The sequence below is a fragment of the Triticum aestivum genome, chromosome 5A (genome assembly GCF_018294505.1).
Source record: "Triticum aestivum cultivar Chinese Spring chromosome 5A, IWGSC CS RefSeq v2.1, whole genome shotgun sequence".
NCBI lineage: Eukaryota > Viridiplantae > Streptophyta > Magnoliopsida > Poales > Poaceae > Triticum > Triticum aestivum.
The window spans coordinates 54,742,382-54,757,564 of NC_057806.1; the positions used below are offsets into that span (position 1 = coordinate 54,742,382).

Here is a 15,183-nt window from a genome sequence, read left to right on the forward strand (position 1 = left end):
GAGGTTTGTCGCTGGGCATCATCGACAACTGAACATGAAACTGGGGTAAGAAAATTCCTACCGCATGCCATGTTGAACCAATTTTTGTAACAATCATCTAGGAGTACAAGACTATAATGAAGTGACTTAGAGCATCTACAACTTTCATGGGCAAATCCAGACCCTCAAACGCCTGCGGACACGCCCGTGCCCGGGCCAGGGCGCGTCCGCGGGCACTGACCGAGCACTTTTCAAATCCTGTTGTCCACATCCGTGTATCTCATATCCAATATGCTATATCCATACTAAGCATGCAACATGGAACTAAACTATGTAGATCATTGAACAGACATGGAATTGGACATAGAAATGCACATAAAGATCACCAACTGATCTCCAAAAGATCGCCAAAGTTCACATAATTCACATAAACGACGGACAAGTTTAAACTAGATTACAAAGAACTTGAAATTAAAGACGGAGACGGCGGAGTTTCACCACTTCCTTGCCGGGCCTTTGCCCTTTCGGTTGCCGACGCAGCTGTAGGTGTCCGCGGCTGGTTGAGGGTCTTAGTCGTCCGAGGAGGAGGTGCAGCTGTCGCGATCGCGATCGTCGAAGCCGTCGTTGGAGTCAGAGTCGGAGAGGAAGATGAGCCCCTTCATCCGACGGACCACCCTGTCCTGCTCCGGCTTCAACTTGGCGACCCAAGCCTTCTCCGCCGCTGCCTCGTCCGCCTCGCGCTCGGACTGCTTAATAGCAAGCCGGAGCGTCTTGGCGTTCTTTCGTCGGAAGCGGCAACCGTCTCTGCCGTCATGTGGGACCGACGGTAGACCCGTGCGAGGAGTCGTGCATCCTCGTCGGGGTCCGGTTGGGTCGGTTTATTTTGACCTGTCAGCGTCCGGACGTCCTACCCAGACGTTTCAGACGGGTATGAGAGGTCCGGCTGTAGACGCTCTTAATTTCAATAAAAGGCAATCATATTTACTTTAAAAAATATGAAACATGCATGGAGTATTAATGTATTTCCACTCTGATCATCCAAAAGACCAAAACTACTGGAAAAGATAGGCTGAGACACCAACTTTATGCACAGACACGCCTCTCTTCTTCCTCTCGACAGTCGACACACCCACACACACACATGTATAAAACCGCCCACTCCCCCAAAAAGCCAGGCACTCTCCTCAGGCCGCAGCATTACCTCCTCCTCGCTCCCCCGCACCACCTTTCCGCGCGCCCCACACACGCGCACGCATTCGGCAACCGCCGCCGCGATGAACGGTCCCGGCAGGGCGAGCGCGAGGGGCGGCGGGGATCGGCTGCCGCCGGAGCCGCAGCGCGATCCGCTCGAGTTCCTGTCCCGCTCCTGGAGCGCGTCCGCCGCCGACGTCTCCCGCGCGTTCGCCGCCGCGCCGGCGGCCGGCGCCATCGCGGAGGACATCGCCGGGGAGCTCGACGACGCCGCGAGCGCCGGCACCGGCACCGGCAGCTCCTTCTCCTTCGCCTCCGCGGCCACCTCGCAGCTCATCATGGACCGGATCATGTCCCACTCGGTGCGTTTCTTTCTTTACGGCAAAAAGAAATCGGTCTTTTTTTAATTGGGATGGGATTCAGTTCTCCTCCTTCTCCCCAAAAAATGGATCATCTCTTATCCTTTTTTTCAGCCTGATTTCATCTGTTCATGGCATCCTGTTTTTATTCGACCAATTAGTAGATGCTTTATTGATGAATGCCACCTGATCCATGGCTCCCCTGTACTCCTGGAATAACGTCAGGACAAGAAGAAACATCCAAAATATGAGAGTCTTTTTGTTCCGTTTCTCCAGCAGGAAAACAACGACCTTTTTTTCCAATCGTGCTGATCAGCGATCTCGACCAGAACCTTCTTTCCCTCTCAATTTGTTACTGCAGTTAACTACTAGCAGTCTTTTGCGTAGAGATCGTGTACTGCTGATTAACATTTATTTTCCTCTGCAGCAAGAGGTGTCGCCGCTGACCTCCGGCCGCCTCTCCCACAGCAGCGGCCCCCTCAACGGCGGCGGCTCCTTCTCCGACAGCCCGCCCGTCTCGCCGGATGTCGACGACAGCAGGGTATATAGTGCCATCTCATCCTCCCCCTCTGCATTTTTCTTCTTTCAGATGAAGTGATGAACTGCCAATTTCCTTTTTAATTAATTTTATATATTAAAGGCCAGGCTAGTACTAAATAATCTACTCCTTTTTATTACTTATTATAAGTACTCCTGTGTTGACTGCAACTCATTGAAACGAAAAGGGGCAGAAGATCCTTTTAATCATTCTGTGAATTTTGAATGAGCTGGTTACTTGGCTGCTGCTATGTTCTAGTTCTAGGCTCCCTTGGAAATGCATATGTTTTTTGTCTCTTCTTTCTTGGGTGTGGAACACACTATGAGTTGCATAATTTTAATCTTGGATAGCAACAAGTTTACAAGTTTTTAGGGTAGCTGTAAATTTCTTCTTGTTTTCTAGTAGTACAACCTGTCAGACTAGTTGGGACAAAAACACTGCTTTTGGTTGCAGGCTTGGCAGACATTTCTTGCACAAAACGGATACGGTAGATGAATTTAATACGGTGTGCCTTTATCTCCACCCAATGAAGCAGCGTCATATCATAGCTAAACAAGAATCAAAACTTTAGTCACACACTATATCTACTCTAACAACTGGATCATGCCATCTGCTCTAATTAGGTAGGCATTTAACAGACAATTAGTGAGTAAGGTTAATGAAAGAATCAGGGGCTTTGTTGCACAGGCAAATAAAAAGCCTGGTGATTGGGCCACATCACCTGACCCAGTGCATGGATGCTTTAAATTCTCGGATAAAAGCATCTATTTATTGATAATAAATAATCCTTCCATGCCCTTGTCTTTCTTCAGCAAAGATTCTTTCTTCACTTTACTGATGAGTACACAAAGCAAGTGTGAGTGAAGTGAATGAATTCAGTGTGCACTGTAGTGTAAGTACCATCTAGTCAAGTCAAGCTTTGGTCATGGTCCAGCAGATGAGAATTTTTTTGTTGAGGCAAAGCAGATGAGAATTTTTGTTGTTGAGGAAAAGCAGATGAGAATCGAGAGGCACATGCCACAGAATGATTCGGCAATATCTTTAAGGCAAATCTGGTTGGCAATTTGGCCCTCAGTGTCCATCACCATGGCCACTATTTCAAACTGAAGAAAGGAAGAGATGAGCTTGCTGGTGCTGGTGTGAGTGTGACCTTCTGTCCTGGGTGCAGTGCTCTTGTAGCTCTGACCAGGAAAGAGGGGGGGGGGGGTGCTCCACTTCTCTTGATTTGATGGTCTTCGGCGCTTGCTTGCTGTGCAAAAGAAGCTTTGATTCTGGCTGCCATTTCTGCCCTTTCTCTGCCACTCTGGTCTCCTCCTTCCACAAGCAAACACTGCAGCCTGTCCACTGCCCCACTGAGCTTTGAACTTCACTCTCTCTCTCTCTCTCTGGATAAAAAGCAGCACACACTGTAGTACTGTAGCTTGCAGGCCTATGGATGCAGCCCTTGTCTTTGCCCCATCTTCACTTTGACCTTTAGCAAGCTGCCTTTCTCATCCCTAATCAAGTGCTCTCATGTCCCCAGCTTTCTCTTCTAATCTAATGATGCATTATTTTTTATCTGATGATGTAATTACAGTATTGGCTTCTGTCATACACAGTCTTGTTTGTTCCCCACAGAGTGCCTCCATGATTATGTCCTGTGCAAGTGGTGTGTGCATTAACCTATGGCACGCCTCGGCAATTCATCAGCTAGACCTATGCCCCGGATAGGCACAATGATTTGTATCCTTGGCAGTGCAAGAATCATTGCTACTACAGCGTGTGCTTTTAATTAGGAACAACCAGACACTGTTCCCCAATTAAGCAACCTCCTTTGGGCACTGACAAAAAGTGTTGACGACACTGATTGATATGAGTCATTTTAATCATCTTATGTTTTGTTTGATTTGTTTATAGATTTAGTTATTAGATGGAATTTGATTGGTGATGGTGCTAATAGTGTTTTCTGGGGGGAAAAAGATGCAGTTTTGCAGGGCAGTGAGCACGCCCAAGGCGCAGCCACCGCGGGGCGGCAGCAAGACGGTGGGCCGGTGGCTCAAGGACAAGAAGGAGAAGAGGAAGGAGGAGACCAGGGCGCACAACGCGCAGGTCCACGCCGCCGTCACGGTGGCCGCCGTGGCCGCTGCCGTCGCCGCCGCGGCCGCCGCCACCGCGGGGTCCGGCGGTAAAGACGACCGCGCCGCGCGCACCGACATGGCGATGGCGTCCGCGGCCACGCTGGTCGCCGCGCAGTGCGTGGAGGCAGCAGAGTCCATGGGCGCCGAGCGCGAGCACCTCGCCGCCGCCGTCGGCTCGGCTGTCAACGCCAGGACCCCCGGCGACATCGTCACCATCACGGCCGCCGCCGCCACTGGTGAACTCATCATTTCAGCCGAATTCTTGATCACAATGGCCATCGGCGAGGACATGGACATGACTGCTTTTCCGTTTCTTGATCGGCAGCGCTACGAGGCGCGGCGACGCTGAGGGCGAGGGTGCAGAAGGAGGCGTGGAACGTCGCCGCGGTGATCCCGGTGGAGAAGGGCTCCATGGGAATGGGAGGTCACGGCCACGGCCAGAAGCACGGCGCCACCCAGAGGCAGCTGCAGCAGCAGCAGCCGCATCATCACAAGGTGCAGGAGATGGGCAGCAGCAACAGCAGCAGCTTCAGCGACGACCTGCCGGCGATCGACCAGGACGAGAACAACTTCCTCGGCATCTGCTGCCAAGAGCTGCTCGCCCGCGGCACCGAGCTCCTCAAGCGCACCCGCAAAGGTACTGCATTCCCCCGGCCGTCGAATGATCGCCGGTCCATTCCGGCGACAGATGCTGTTCTGAATCTTCACTGACGTTGCTGATCATGTGCAGGATCTTTGCATTGGAAGGTTGTATCAGTGTACATCAACCGGACGGGCGTGGTACATCTTCTTGCACTGTTCTCGATCTTGTATATTATTGAAGTATAATAATTCTGTTAACTGATGTGTGCATTCGGCCATTAAATTTTGCAGGTGATGCTGAAGATGAAGAGCAGGCATGTCGCCGGGACCATAACCAAGAAGAAGAAGAGTAAGTGCACAAGCAATCTCCCACAGTACATATACAGCCATGGCGTGCTATAGCTTTGTAGTAGCCGTGTGGTTTTGTCTCCCTGTCATGGTCACCGGTGACATCCACTGACGCCGGAGTTGGGCTGCGCCCTCAGGCGTGGTGGTGGACGTGTGCAGGGACCTGGCGGCGTGGCCGGGGCGGCACCTGCTGGAGGGCGGCGAGCACCGGCGCTACTTCGGCCTGCGCACGGCGGAGCACCGGGTGATCGAGTTCGAGTGCGCGAGCCAGAGGGAGCACGACATGTGGACCAAGGGCGTGGCGCGCCTCCTCGCCATCGTCGACGGCCGCAAGCGCTTCGCATGATCGCCGCCACCGTCACGGAGGGCGATCTGATTGGCCTTGTTAGAAATGTGTTCTTGTAGTTCTTGCTATTGTTTTCTTTGTTCCGACCTCCTGTAAGTTTTTAGTTTCTTCCCCTCTCTCGTCTAGACTTGAGTGAGTGTGGCAAATGGGCAATGGCAGGCAGTACAAAAACCAAGCACCGGTAGTTTCTAATTGAACCGTGGTAGCCTCATGTGTGTTACTTTGATCTAGTAATAAGTAACCTTGGGAACAGGAAGAACATCTCAACATGTCACTGTGTCACTGTACTACAAAGGTTTACTCAGTCTCTGTCTTTGTAGGCTGGGCAGAATCTATTATCTGCAAGGTGAAGGCAAAAGCAAAAGCAAAAGCAAAAAAAGATCTCTGCCCCTACCAATGTGATCTAGCTCCTGGACACTCAGGATCAAGATGCTAAGAGGGTGTTTGTTTTCAGGGACTTATTGGTTTAGGGACTTAAAAAAGTCCCTATAAGTTCCATCTAAATCAAACAGGAGGGACTTATAGGGACTTAAAGTGGACATTTGGGATTTATGAAATAAAGACTCTCAAGGAGGGACTTATAGGAACTTATAGTTGTAATATGGTCTTATAGAGACTTATAAGTCCCACTAGCCAAACAGGTAGAGACTTTTTAGGGACTTAAGACTTATAAGTTGAGACTAAAAAAAGTCCTAGGACTTATGAACCAAACAGGGCCTAAGTAGAGGTGTCAGCCAGCCAGGACATAGACCAACTTGTCTGTTGCCTCCTTGAATTGAATTGCTGGGGCCATTCTCTTTTCTGGATGCAGATGATTGGAGCCCTGTTGGTTCTGTATCCATCTAAACCTATGAAGGAATCTATCCATCTACGGGATGGTATGGACCTGGAGGATGGTTCCGTTGTCACCCACAGCTGTTTGTGGATCATGCAGGGATTGCAGGACCAGGTATAGCTCTGAATGAGGCTGTTGTTGGGTAGTTTTGGGCAGGACCACTCCATTTTGTTTGAATCATAAGCATTACTAGCACTCCAGGACCTGGGCTTTGATGCAGGTTGCTGTCCTGGTTGGTGAATTACAATTACATTTGTGGTTACATAGACCGTAATGCTGGAATGACAATGTACTATGGAACAAAGGGACCTTTAAAGACGCCGGAATAGTAGGCGAGCTAAGATTGGCAATCGTCGCCGTTTGTCTAACTTATGGCAACTCTATCAGAGCCGTCATATTGATCTAATCCCCATAATAATCGCTAGCTTCATGATTGGGGCTCAAAAAATCAGCCTAAACGCTTGCTCCAAACACAACCGCCTGTGCCCGGGACAAAAGTTTCTGTTTGGTTTCTTCCTCCCGTGTCTAGTCATGTCAATGCGCAGCCGCCCGTACGCTTGCGGCCTCCATTTCTTTCAATGGCAATGCTGTTTTTCACCCGCGCCCGCCAATACTATCCCCGTTTCCCGCTGAAGCGCACCCATTCGTGGGTATATAAACTGGGCCACCTGTTCAAGGGAATAGAAACCCGGCCACACCACTTACCAGCAGCACGCCTCATCCATTTTTCATGTTTGCCGGCGAGCACTCATCTTCCCCTTGCCACCAGACTCACCCCCATCGGCCATGTTGCGGCGGCCAACCCCTCCACGTGGACCTTTCCCTGGCGAGATCGAAGAGGGCCGCACCGAGAGGAAGTTCTGGAAGACGGCCCGGGACTTCTGGGAGTGGGTCAAGAAGCACGCGCATCGTTAGATTGAATCAGTTGTCGGGCATGGCCTTTGCAGAAATGAAAGTTGCGATGACACAGGCTTCAAAGCCGTCTCCTCGAGCCACATCGAGGACGCCTAGAAGTTAAAAAAAACTGTCATCGGGGGAGGGGGGGGAGACTCCCCACCTGAATATATTTCAACAATATAAGTAGTCAACAACATGGTTTGTTTAGAAGAGACAAGAGGAGAAAAAATCCCGCCACACTCCGGCGTGGATTTTTTGATCCGTCTTGACCAGACGGTGAGACCAAAGAGTGAGATCTGAGATTACAGCCTAGAAGTTTGTAGACCCCATGACGGTGGAAGTGGAAGCCACCCAAGCAGCCTCCACCTGCGAGGCCACCTCTAAACGGAGGAAGAGTGTGAACTAGATATGATGAAGAAATATATGTTTCCGATGTTTCAAATCGTTCTAGAGATTACTGTTATGTTGTTGAAATCATACTAGATATTCCATTTGAGCTCATACTAAAAATCCATATTGAAATCAAGCTTGAAGCCTCTGTTATGGTTATTCTAAGTACTATTATGATGATTCAAAGTTTGTGCTTTGCTTCGGCAGCCTTCTACACATCATGGAGTATGCATTATGGAGGTTGTGACTCTTCTAGCGTTGTTCTTTATGCGGGTGTGTTGGTCAGCTCGTGTGAACTGCAAAAGTTTTAGCACTAGTTACTCTCATGTTTGGGTGATGAAGATGTTGCTTCTTGCGTGGTGCGTGGCCAACCAAAAATCCCAATAAACGTCGAATCCGATGCAATCCTCAGGTCCTGACAATTATCTCTGATATTAGACTAGAAAGAAGAAACACGGAAATCCAGCTTAGCTCCTGGATGCACGTGCACCTACGCGCAAAAATTGATTTTGAAGTGTAAAAAAAGTCCCAACAATAATTCTATGTGTTCACAGTCAGATCCAAATGCTAACTATAAATTTTTAGGCAAAAAGATTAATCATTTTGGCCTGTGCAAAAAGAACAAATTAAACACCAAATGTTACTTCCAAATGTCATCCTAAATTGTCTTTTTTACCGCCGAAACATTGCTACTCCATTTTCCATGAAAATTGCCAAAGGTACTTGCGACACTAACAAGAACATCTATAGAGAAGTCAGATTTTTTTTAAATATTTACTATTATTTTGTTACTGTTTACGCGGGAGCAAATGGATCAAAACGCCTCCCCCAAACACCAAAAGAAAGAAACATAGACGCCTTCACACATGAAACAGACAGAATTGTAATTTAGGACAAAAACTGAATTTAGAACACATGCAATCTTTTCGTAAAAAAAAGTTATGTTAGAATTGCTCATCAATGAAATGCTGCATCATGCAGTCTCTTCGTAAGAAAAAAAACCTTTCGGCAAACTCGACTTGGTCGTGGATGCCGAATCCTGTAAAGCAAAAAAATGCATTGGCATCCACAACTGCCGCAGTAGCATCTTTACGAGCTAGGCCATCGAACCGTAGTACGGTAAAAGTGAACTGATGTTAGAGCATCTTCACCCGCATCCCCAACAGATCCTTTGAGTTTTTTTTTTGACGCCGGTGTCAAAAAAGGCCCAATCGTGTATCCAAAAGCCTATTTTTCACCGGTTAGGCCTGAAATTGACGTTGGCGGATTCAGGCCAAACCCGACGCGCTGGGGCCGTTCGAGGGCGCCGAGGCAATCGTTTTTTGCGTGAAAGAACGGCGGGCTCGCCGAGTTAGCGACCCTTGCAACTCGTCGTCCTCATCGCCTCGGTTTCCCGCGGGGAATCAATGCCAAGGCTGTCGCCGGTCAGCCTTCCATTGATTTCTCACGGGCGGTGCGGTGTGGCAACGCGCCCCCTCCCGCCACGTGTACACACGCGTTGCCACCCCCCGGCCGCTATAAAAGCCGCCCCTCCCTTGCCGGTGGAATCACCCGCCCGCAGGCCCCCCTTCTCTCGCTGTCGACGCCCTCTCTCCCTGTCTAGCCACCGCGTGCACGAACACCCCGATGGCTGAACGGTTCCCCGAAGATGCAGCGGCGGCCAACGGCTTCGACCACCGCTCTCTCCACGAGTGGGAAGCTCACCTCCTCCACGAGACGAACTACCGGGCGCTCCCAGACATGCGCGCGCGGGGGCGGTGGAGGCTTAGCGCGGGAGGCGTCCGACTCCTCCCTCTGCCCGACGTCGAACACCTTGGATACTTCCACACTGAGATCGAGCGTGTGCGGGCCTCCTTGTCAGAGGAGGAACGCGCCCTCTCGGAGTACGACGCCGGCAACCACAAGGCGTGGGCGGCATACTTCGAAAGCCGGCAGGCGGAGTGGCTCGCCTTCGTCAACAATGCACCGCTGGTCAGAGGGGCGCAACAATAGCGACGGCCGCTGTCTGTGGTGGGGCGCCCCCGGCCGCATGCTGCATGTCGTGGTTCTAAGTCTGACAGTAGTGTAGGGGGGTAAGTATGGAGAGGCAAGATCTTAGCTGTGGAGAAGTTGTAAGAACGCAAGGTTTACGAGTTCAGACCCTTCTTGGAGGAAGTAATAGCCCTACGTCTCGGAGCCCGGAGGCGGTCGACTGGATTATGAGAGTATGAATTACAGAGGTGCGAACCCTTGTCTCGGAGGAGGGGGGTGGCTTATATAGAGTGCACCAGGACCCCGGCCAGCCCACGTTACAAAGGGTTCAATGTACATTAAGGCAGGGCGTTACTGGTAATGCTAGTAATAAAGTGCTATGATGACCATAAAAGCTACTTAATGACCGACCGTTAGCGTGCGGAGTGACTTTAGGTCTCCTGGCCGTCGAGTGGTTGGATCTTGGTCGAGTGATTGCTTCTTGGTCGAGTGTCTTTGAGTCTGTCGAGTGGAACGCCTCCAAGTCGATTGAAAGGTGATTTCTTCTAGAGATGTCCTTGGGTAGGGCAGTTAGGACAGGCCCATGACCCTACCCTAGGTACATAGCTTCATCATTAGCCCCCGAATGGATCGAGGTTTGAGTGGGAAAGGAGTTGAGAACTTCTCCGACTCGTTTTTCATGCCGTGAGCATATCTTGTTTCGGATCAACGGACCTGAGTGATGACAGCAACTTCCTTTTCAGTCTCCTTGATCCATTCTTAATTCTTCGTCGAGTGAGTTTCTTTACTTGTAAGGCTCCGAGTGACGGTGCGGAGGAGATCTTTGGTCTGACAAGTTGTTTGCTGCCCGCAGATTTCGTGGGATCCGAATTTTGGGAAGTGCGCGGGACGGGGGAGGCCGCAGTAATCGGATGGGATAGAGCGGAGCCGCCTCGATCCCCGCGTTGCCTTTTTCGACACGTATCGCGCGCACGATCGTTACGGGATTTGACAGAGCCACCTGGGGCTACCCGTCAGCCACTCGGAAGCGGCCTCATATAAGGCGTTGGACCGGAGTCTCCCGAACAGTGCGTTCCCATTTCCTCTTCTCCTCTTCACGCCCCTCCGCTGCACTCGTTCTCGCCCCAGCATCACCGCTCCATACGCGTCTCGCCGGCGACAATGGGGAAGGAGAAGACGGCGGCTCTGAAGCGGGCAAAGAAGGCGACGGCGAGGTCGGAGGGGAAGGCGACCAGCCGGGGCGGATCTTCCTCGTGGACCGGCCTGCCGAAGGGCTGGATTCAGGGCGACTGGATCCACTCGAAGATCACCCAAGAAGACCTCGACGACCTGGCCGAAGGGGGGCTGATCCCCTATGACTCCGCGGCTTCCAGGGAAGGAATCTGAGCCGCAACCTCGGGAGGGTGAGCGTGTTCTTCTTGCCACCCACGTCGACCGTGTATTTGCCTTGCCTCCTCACCCTTTCTTTGGAGGGTTTCTGAACTTCTTTGGGGCACAACTCCACCATTTTACCCCCAACTCAATCATTTATCTCGCCGCTTTCATTTCTTTGTGTGAGAATTTCCTGGGTTGCCGGCCTCACTGGGGTCTTTTCAAGCATATTTTCACTTGTCGCTCCCAGACAGTGAAAAAGGCTAATCCGAGTGACGAGAGGACCCAAGTGATCCAGATGTGTGGGGTCTTGGCATCCAGACGAGAGGGAAAAGCTCCTTTCCGGCCATGATTCTTCCTGACTCAGTTCGCGGATGGCAGTCGACCTGGTTTTACTGTAAAGACCAGTCGACGCCAGGGCAATCGACTGGCCTCCCTCCCTTTACCATGGACCGAGTGGAGAAACCCTCCCCTTTGAAGGTGCTCCCAGAGGAGAAGGCGCACGTGAAGGTGTTGGTCGATCGAGTGGTCTAGCTTATTCGTGACGGGGTCACTGGTATGGATCCCTTGGAGGTCTTCCTTCAGCGGCGCATCCAGCCACTTCAAGCTCGAGACCATCCGATGTGGATGTATTCGGGTCTTGAAGACTCCACTCGGATCCATCCGGAGGAGGTCGACGACGACACACTGGAGAAGTGGCTGTCGGGCATTACCGGGAACAAGGACAATCCCAGGGGAGCCAAGAGAGTTCCCCCATTCGACCAGTCTCATGCACCAGACCAGGTCTAATTCTGAGTTTTTGCTTGTAATGTGAATTCACTCGTGCAGCTGCCTATATTGCGTCGACTGACTTTGTTCTCCCTGCTTTCTTTCAGGCCATTATTGAAATGTATTTAATGCCCAACGGGGAGCAAGAGCAAGCTCTGGAAGGCGAGGCGAGTGGCGGCGATAGTGGCGAGTGGACTTCCGATGGTGAAGGGGATGGAGGAAGCGACGACTCAAGTGATGAAGAAGAAGTCGAGTCGCCCCCTAGCAGGGAGAGGCGATCCAAGCTTGACCAAGAACGGCCGAGTGCCCGCGACAAGGCAACTACTCAGGCTGGTCAGTATTCGAAGCGTCCTCGGATCTCTTCACCAACCCCGACTGAGAAGGCGCCAAAGCACCCCAAAGTTGCAGAGCCGAGGACTCGGAAGGCGTTGCCGAAGATCAAGATTGATATCCCCGTCGCCTCCGCGTGAGTGTCTCTCTTTGTATTCACTCAACGCTCCGTGCTGTTTGTTTTTCTTGTTTTAACTGGACGAACTTTGGAATTGTCAGCGCTGCTACTTCCGGGACCTCAGCTTACAGGGATGATGATGAGGTGATGGAGGATGCGGTCACTTCTAACCCGGGTATGATTTCTGCCATACTATCTTTATTCGGTCGATTCAACTGCAATGTGCATCATTGGGTGACGTGATTTTGGCAATTGAACTTTGCACAGCTCCCAACATTATTGACCTCCCTAATGATGATGATGAAGAGCCCGAGAGGCCTTTGACGAGGAAGAATAGGCGAGCTCCTGTAAGTGAGGCGCTACAGTCGACGCCGAGGGCGGAACCAGTCGTTCAGGACACTGGCGACGTCAATCGGGGTTCTGTTACCTTCGCCGAGCCACTGTCGAGTGCCTTGCCTTCTTCGTCGACTGCTCGGGCCCCTGTCGACCCGCCTTTAGTTTTTCCGACCCATCATGTCCCAGAGGACGAGGTGAATGCTGCTAGGGAAGCCATACGCCAAGCGGGCATTATGATGGAGAAGATGAAGACGGTGCGGGACGCCAGCCAAGCCGCCTATGATGCCAGCTCGGCTCTCCAGAGCAACATTCAGGTTAGTTGGTCGCCGCTTGTTCTGTTAGGATATGCTACCTGAAGATTCTTTCCGAAAATCTTTGCATCTGTACACCCACTGGGTGCGCCGATTGAATTTTTGGACTAGTGGGGCACGCTGAGTGCACCCACTGGGTGTAGTCCCCGAGACTACGGTGGACTGCTGGCAGTCGACTATAGTCTTTGTATTTTGCCGAATGTATAAACCAAACTGGTAGTTTGTCTCTTCCACTCGGTCTGGTTGAGTGGGATCAGAACCGGTGGGGGCACGCAAAGTGCACCCACTGGGTGTAGTCCCCGAGACTACGGTGGACTGCTGGCAGTCGACTGTAGTCTGAGTTCTACTTTCTCTCTTTCTGCCTTTTTTTGGACTCGACTTGGCGGGCCGGTCGAGTGTTATCAGAACCGGTGGGGGCACGCAAAGTGCACCCACTGGGTGTAGTCCCCGAGACTATGGTGGACTGCGAGCAGTCGACCATAGTCTTAGTATTTATTTCCTTTGTTGTTTTTTGCTGTAAAAATAACTTCTCCCCTTTGATTTCAGAAATCTTGTGATCTTGGAGCTCGCTTTGCTGACTTGGAGAAGCAGCAGATTCAACTGAACCTTGACTTGGAGCTGGCCAGGACAGAGCTGCAAAAGGTCAGAGACGGCGCCGCTGGTAAGATGAGTTTGTCCACTGGTCATTTTTAGGCTTGAGTACCCTTCTGCTATTTCTGAATCAATCGTCATTTCTTTGCAGAAAAACTAAGAGAAGCTCTGGCGAAGAAGGATCAGGATTTGGCTGCTGCTCGTAAGGAGGCTGACGACGAGACCACTCTGGCCGAACAGAAGCTGGCTTCGGTCGGCCAGTTGGAAGAAGAGAATACCAGGCTGAAGACCGCTCTGAATGACTCCAACAAGGAGTGCTCGCGTTGGAAGAAGGCGAATCTCGTCCAGGGCGAGAAAATAGAAGGCATTGCTCGTAGGAGGGATGATCTGGAGAGCTATCTGAGGAGTCTTGCCAAGAAGTTGTTCATCAAGCTTGAAGGTGCACATTCTGTTCTGACTGATTTTTTTGTGTCGACTCAGTGTACGAAAATTGACTTATCCTTGGATCGTGAATGCAGAGTTTTGCCAGAACTTTGAAGAGGAGACTGGGCGGATCAAACCAGGTTTAGATCCAATCAACTCTCCCGTGGAAGATGAAACTACCCTGAATCTTCTCTGTCTGGAATCTCGCATCGACAGTGTCGTGGACTACTTGGCTCGACTGAAGGTCGCCATGTCGCGGATTGACCCGGCACTTTGGCCAGAGGCTGTGCTCCAAAATGATCTTGAGTCCCTGATGACTCGACTAAATGAAATCCCAAACCGAGTGCAGGAGTGGAAGAAGTTTGTTGCTCGGTGTGACGCTGATGTGGCTCTATCTTTGGTTCGTGTCCACTGCAAGGAGGTGCGACAAGACAAACTGGCAGCAATCAAGGTCGCCAACACCCAGAAACATGACTTTCGAACCTTTATGGAGACTTTCATCGCTGCAGCCACTCGGATAGCCGACGGCGTCGACCTGGATGAGTTCGTCGAGCCTGCCAGCCCTCCTCTCGCAGAGTGAACAAACTCTTATGTCCCACCTTAAATTTGCCTCGGAATGCCGAGTGGTTTTTGTAACCGTTAAACTTTTTCGGGCTGCATGCCTGAGTACTTCGATCTGTGATCCGGAACCTTTAGAATTTACCTGAACTTGGTTTACCTTGAATATCTTTATGAATCTCCTGCTGAGTGAACCCATTCTTCATTCGAGACAACTTTTGTATTCGCAGCGCAGCTCCGAAGGAGAGGGAAGCAATCGACCCATGTCTTGTCGCCCTTGCGGGTTGGCGACGGAGTGCGCATCGTATTTGTGGCGAAGCTCTCCAGGGGAAGGCGGCGGTCGATCCACACCTTGTTACTGTAGAGCGGGACGAAGCGCACATTGTATTTGTGGCGAAGCTCTCCAGGAGAAGGTAGCAGTCGACCCGCACTTCGTTACTGTAGAGCGGGATGAATCACGCATTGTATTTGTGGCGAAGCTCCCCAGGAGAAGGTGGCAGTCGACCTGCCCCTCGTCGTCCTTGAGGATTGAGATGTGTTTCATACTTAGGCGAGTTCTGGACTGCAGCTAAGCCCCCGAGTGGGAGGATTGCTCTCCACTCGGTAGGATTTTTTCAAACTTAGGCGAGTGCCGGACTGCAGCTAAGTCTCTAAGTGGGATAACTTAGGTGAGTACTAGACTGCAGCTAAGCCCCCGAGTGGGAGGATTGCTCTCCACTCGGTAGGATTTTTTCAAACTTAGGCGAGTGCCGGACTGCAGCTAAGTCTCTAGTGAGAGAACTTAGGCGAGTACTGGACTGCAGCTAAGCCCCCGAGTGGGAGGA

General features: G+C 51.3%; 1 protein-coding gene across 2 annotated transcripts; it reads left to right on the forward strand.

Annotated features, from left to right (window-relative positions):
• Positions 1–1,137: 1,137 nt before the first annotated feature.
• LOC123102299 (VAN3-binding protein) lies at positions 1,138–5,729 on the forward strand. 2 transcript variants are annotated; one of them, XM_044523600.1, is made up of 7 exons: positions 1,138–1,532; positions 1,957–2,070; positions 4,033–4,420; positions 4,510–4,821; positions 4,915–4,964; positions 5,058–5,115; positions 5,252–5,729. In XM_044523600.1, exons 1-7 carry the CDS (start codon positions 1,254–1,256, stop codon positions 5,458–5,460), a joined length of 1,410 nt encoding a protein of 469 aa, XP_044379535.1. In that variant the 5' UTR covers positions 1,138–1,253; the 3' UTR covers positions 5,461–5,729. The 2 variants fall into 2 exon arrangements, with proteins under 2 accessions (XP_044379535.1, XP_044379534.1); XM_044523599.1 differs by having other exon boundaries at positions 1,140–1,532; positions 4,027–4,420.
• The last annotated feature ends 9,454 nt before the right edge of the window (positions 5,730–15,183 follow it).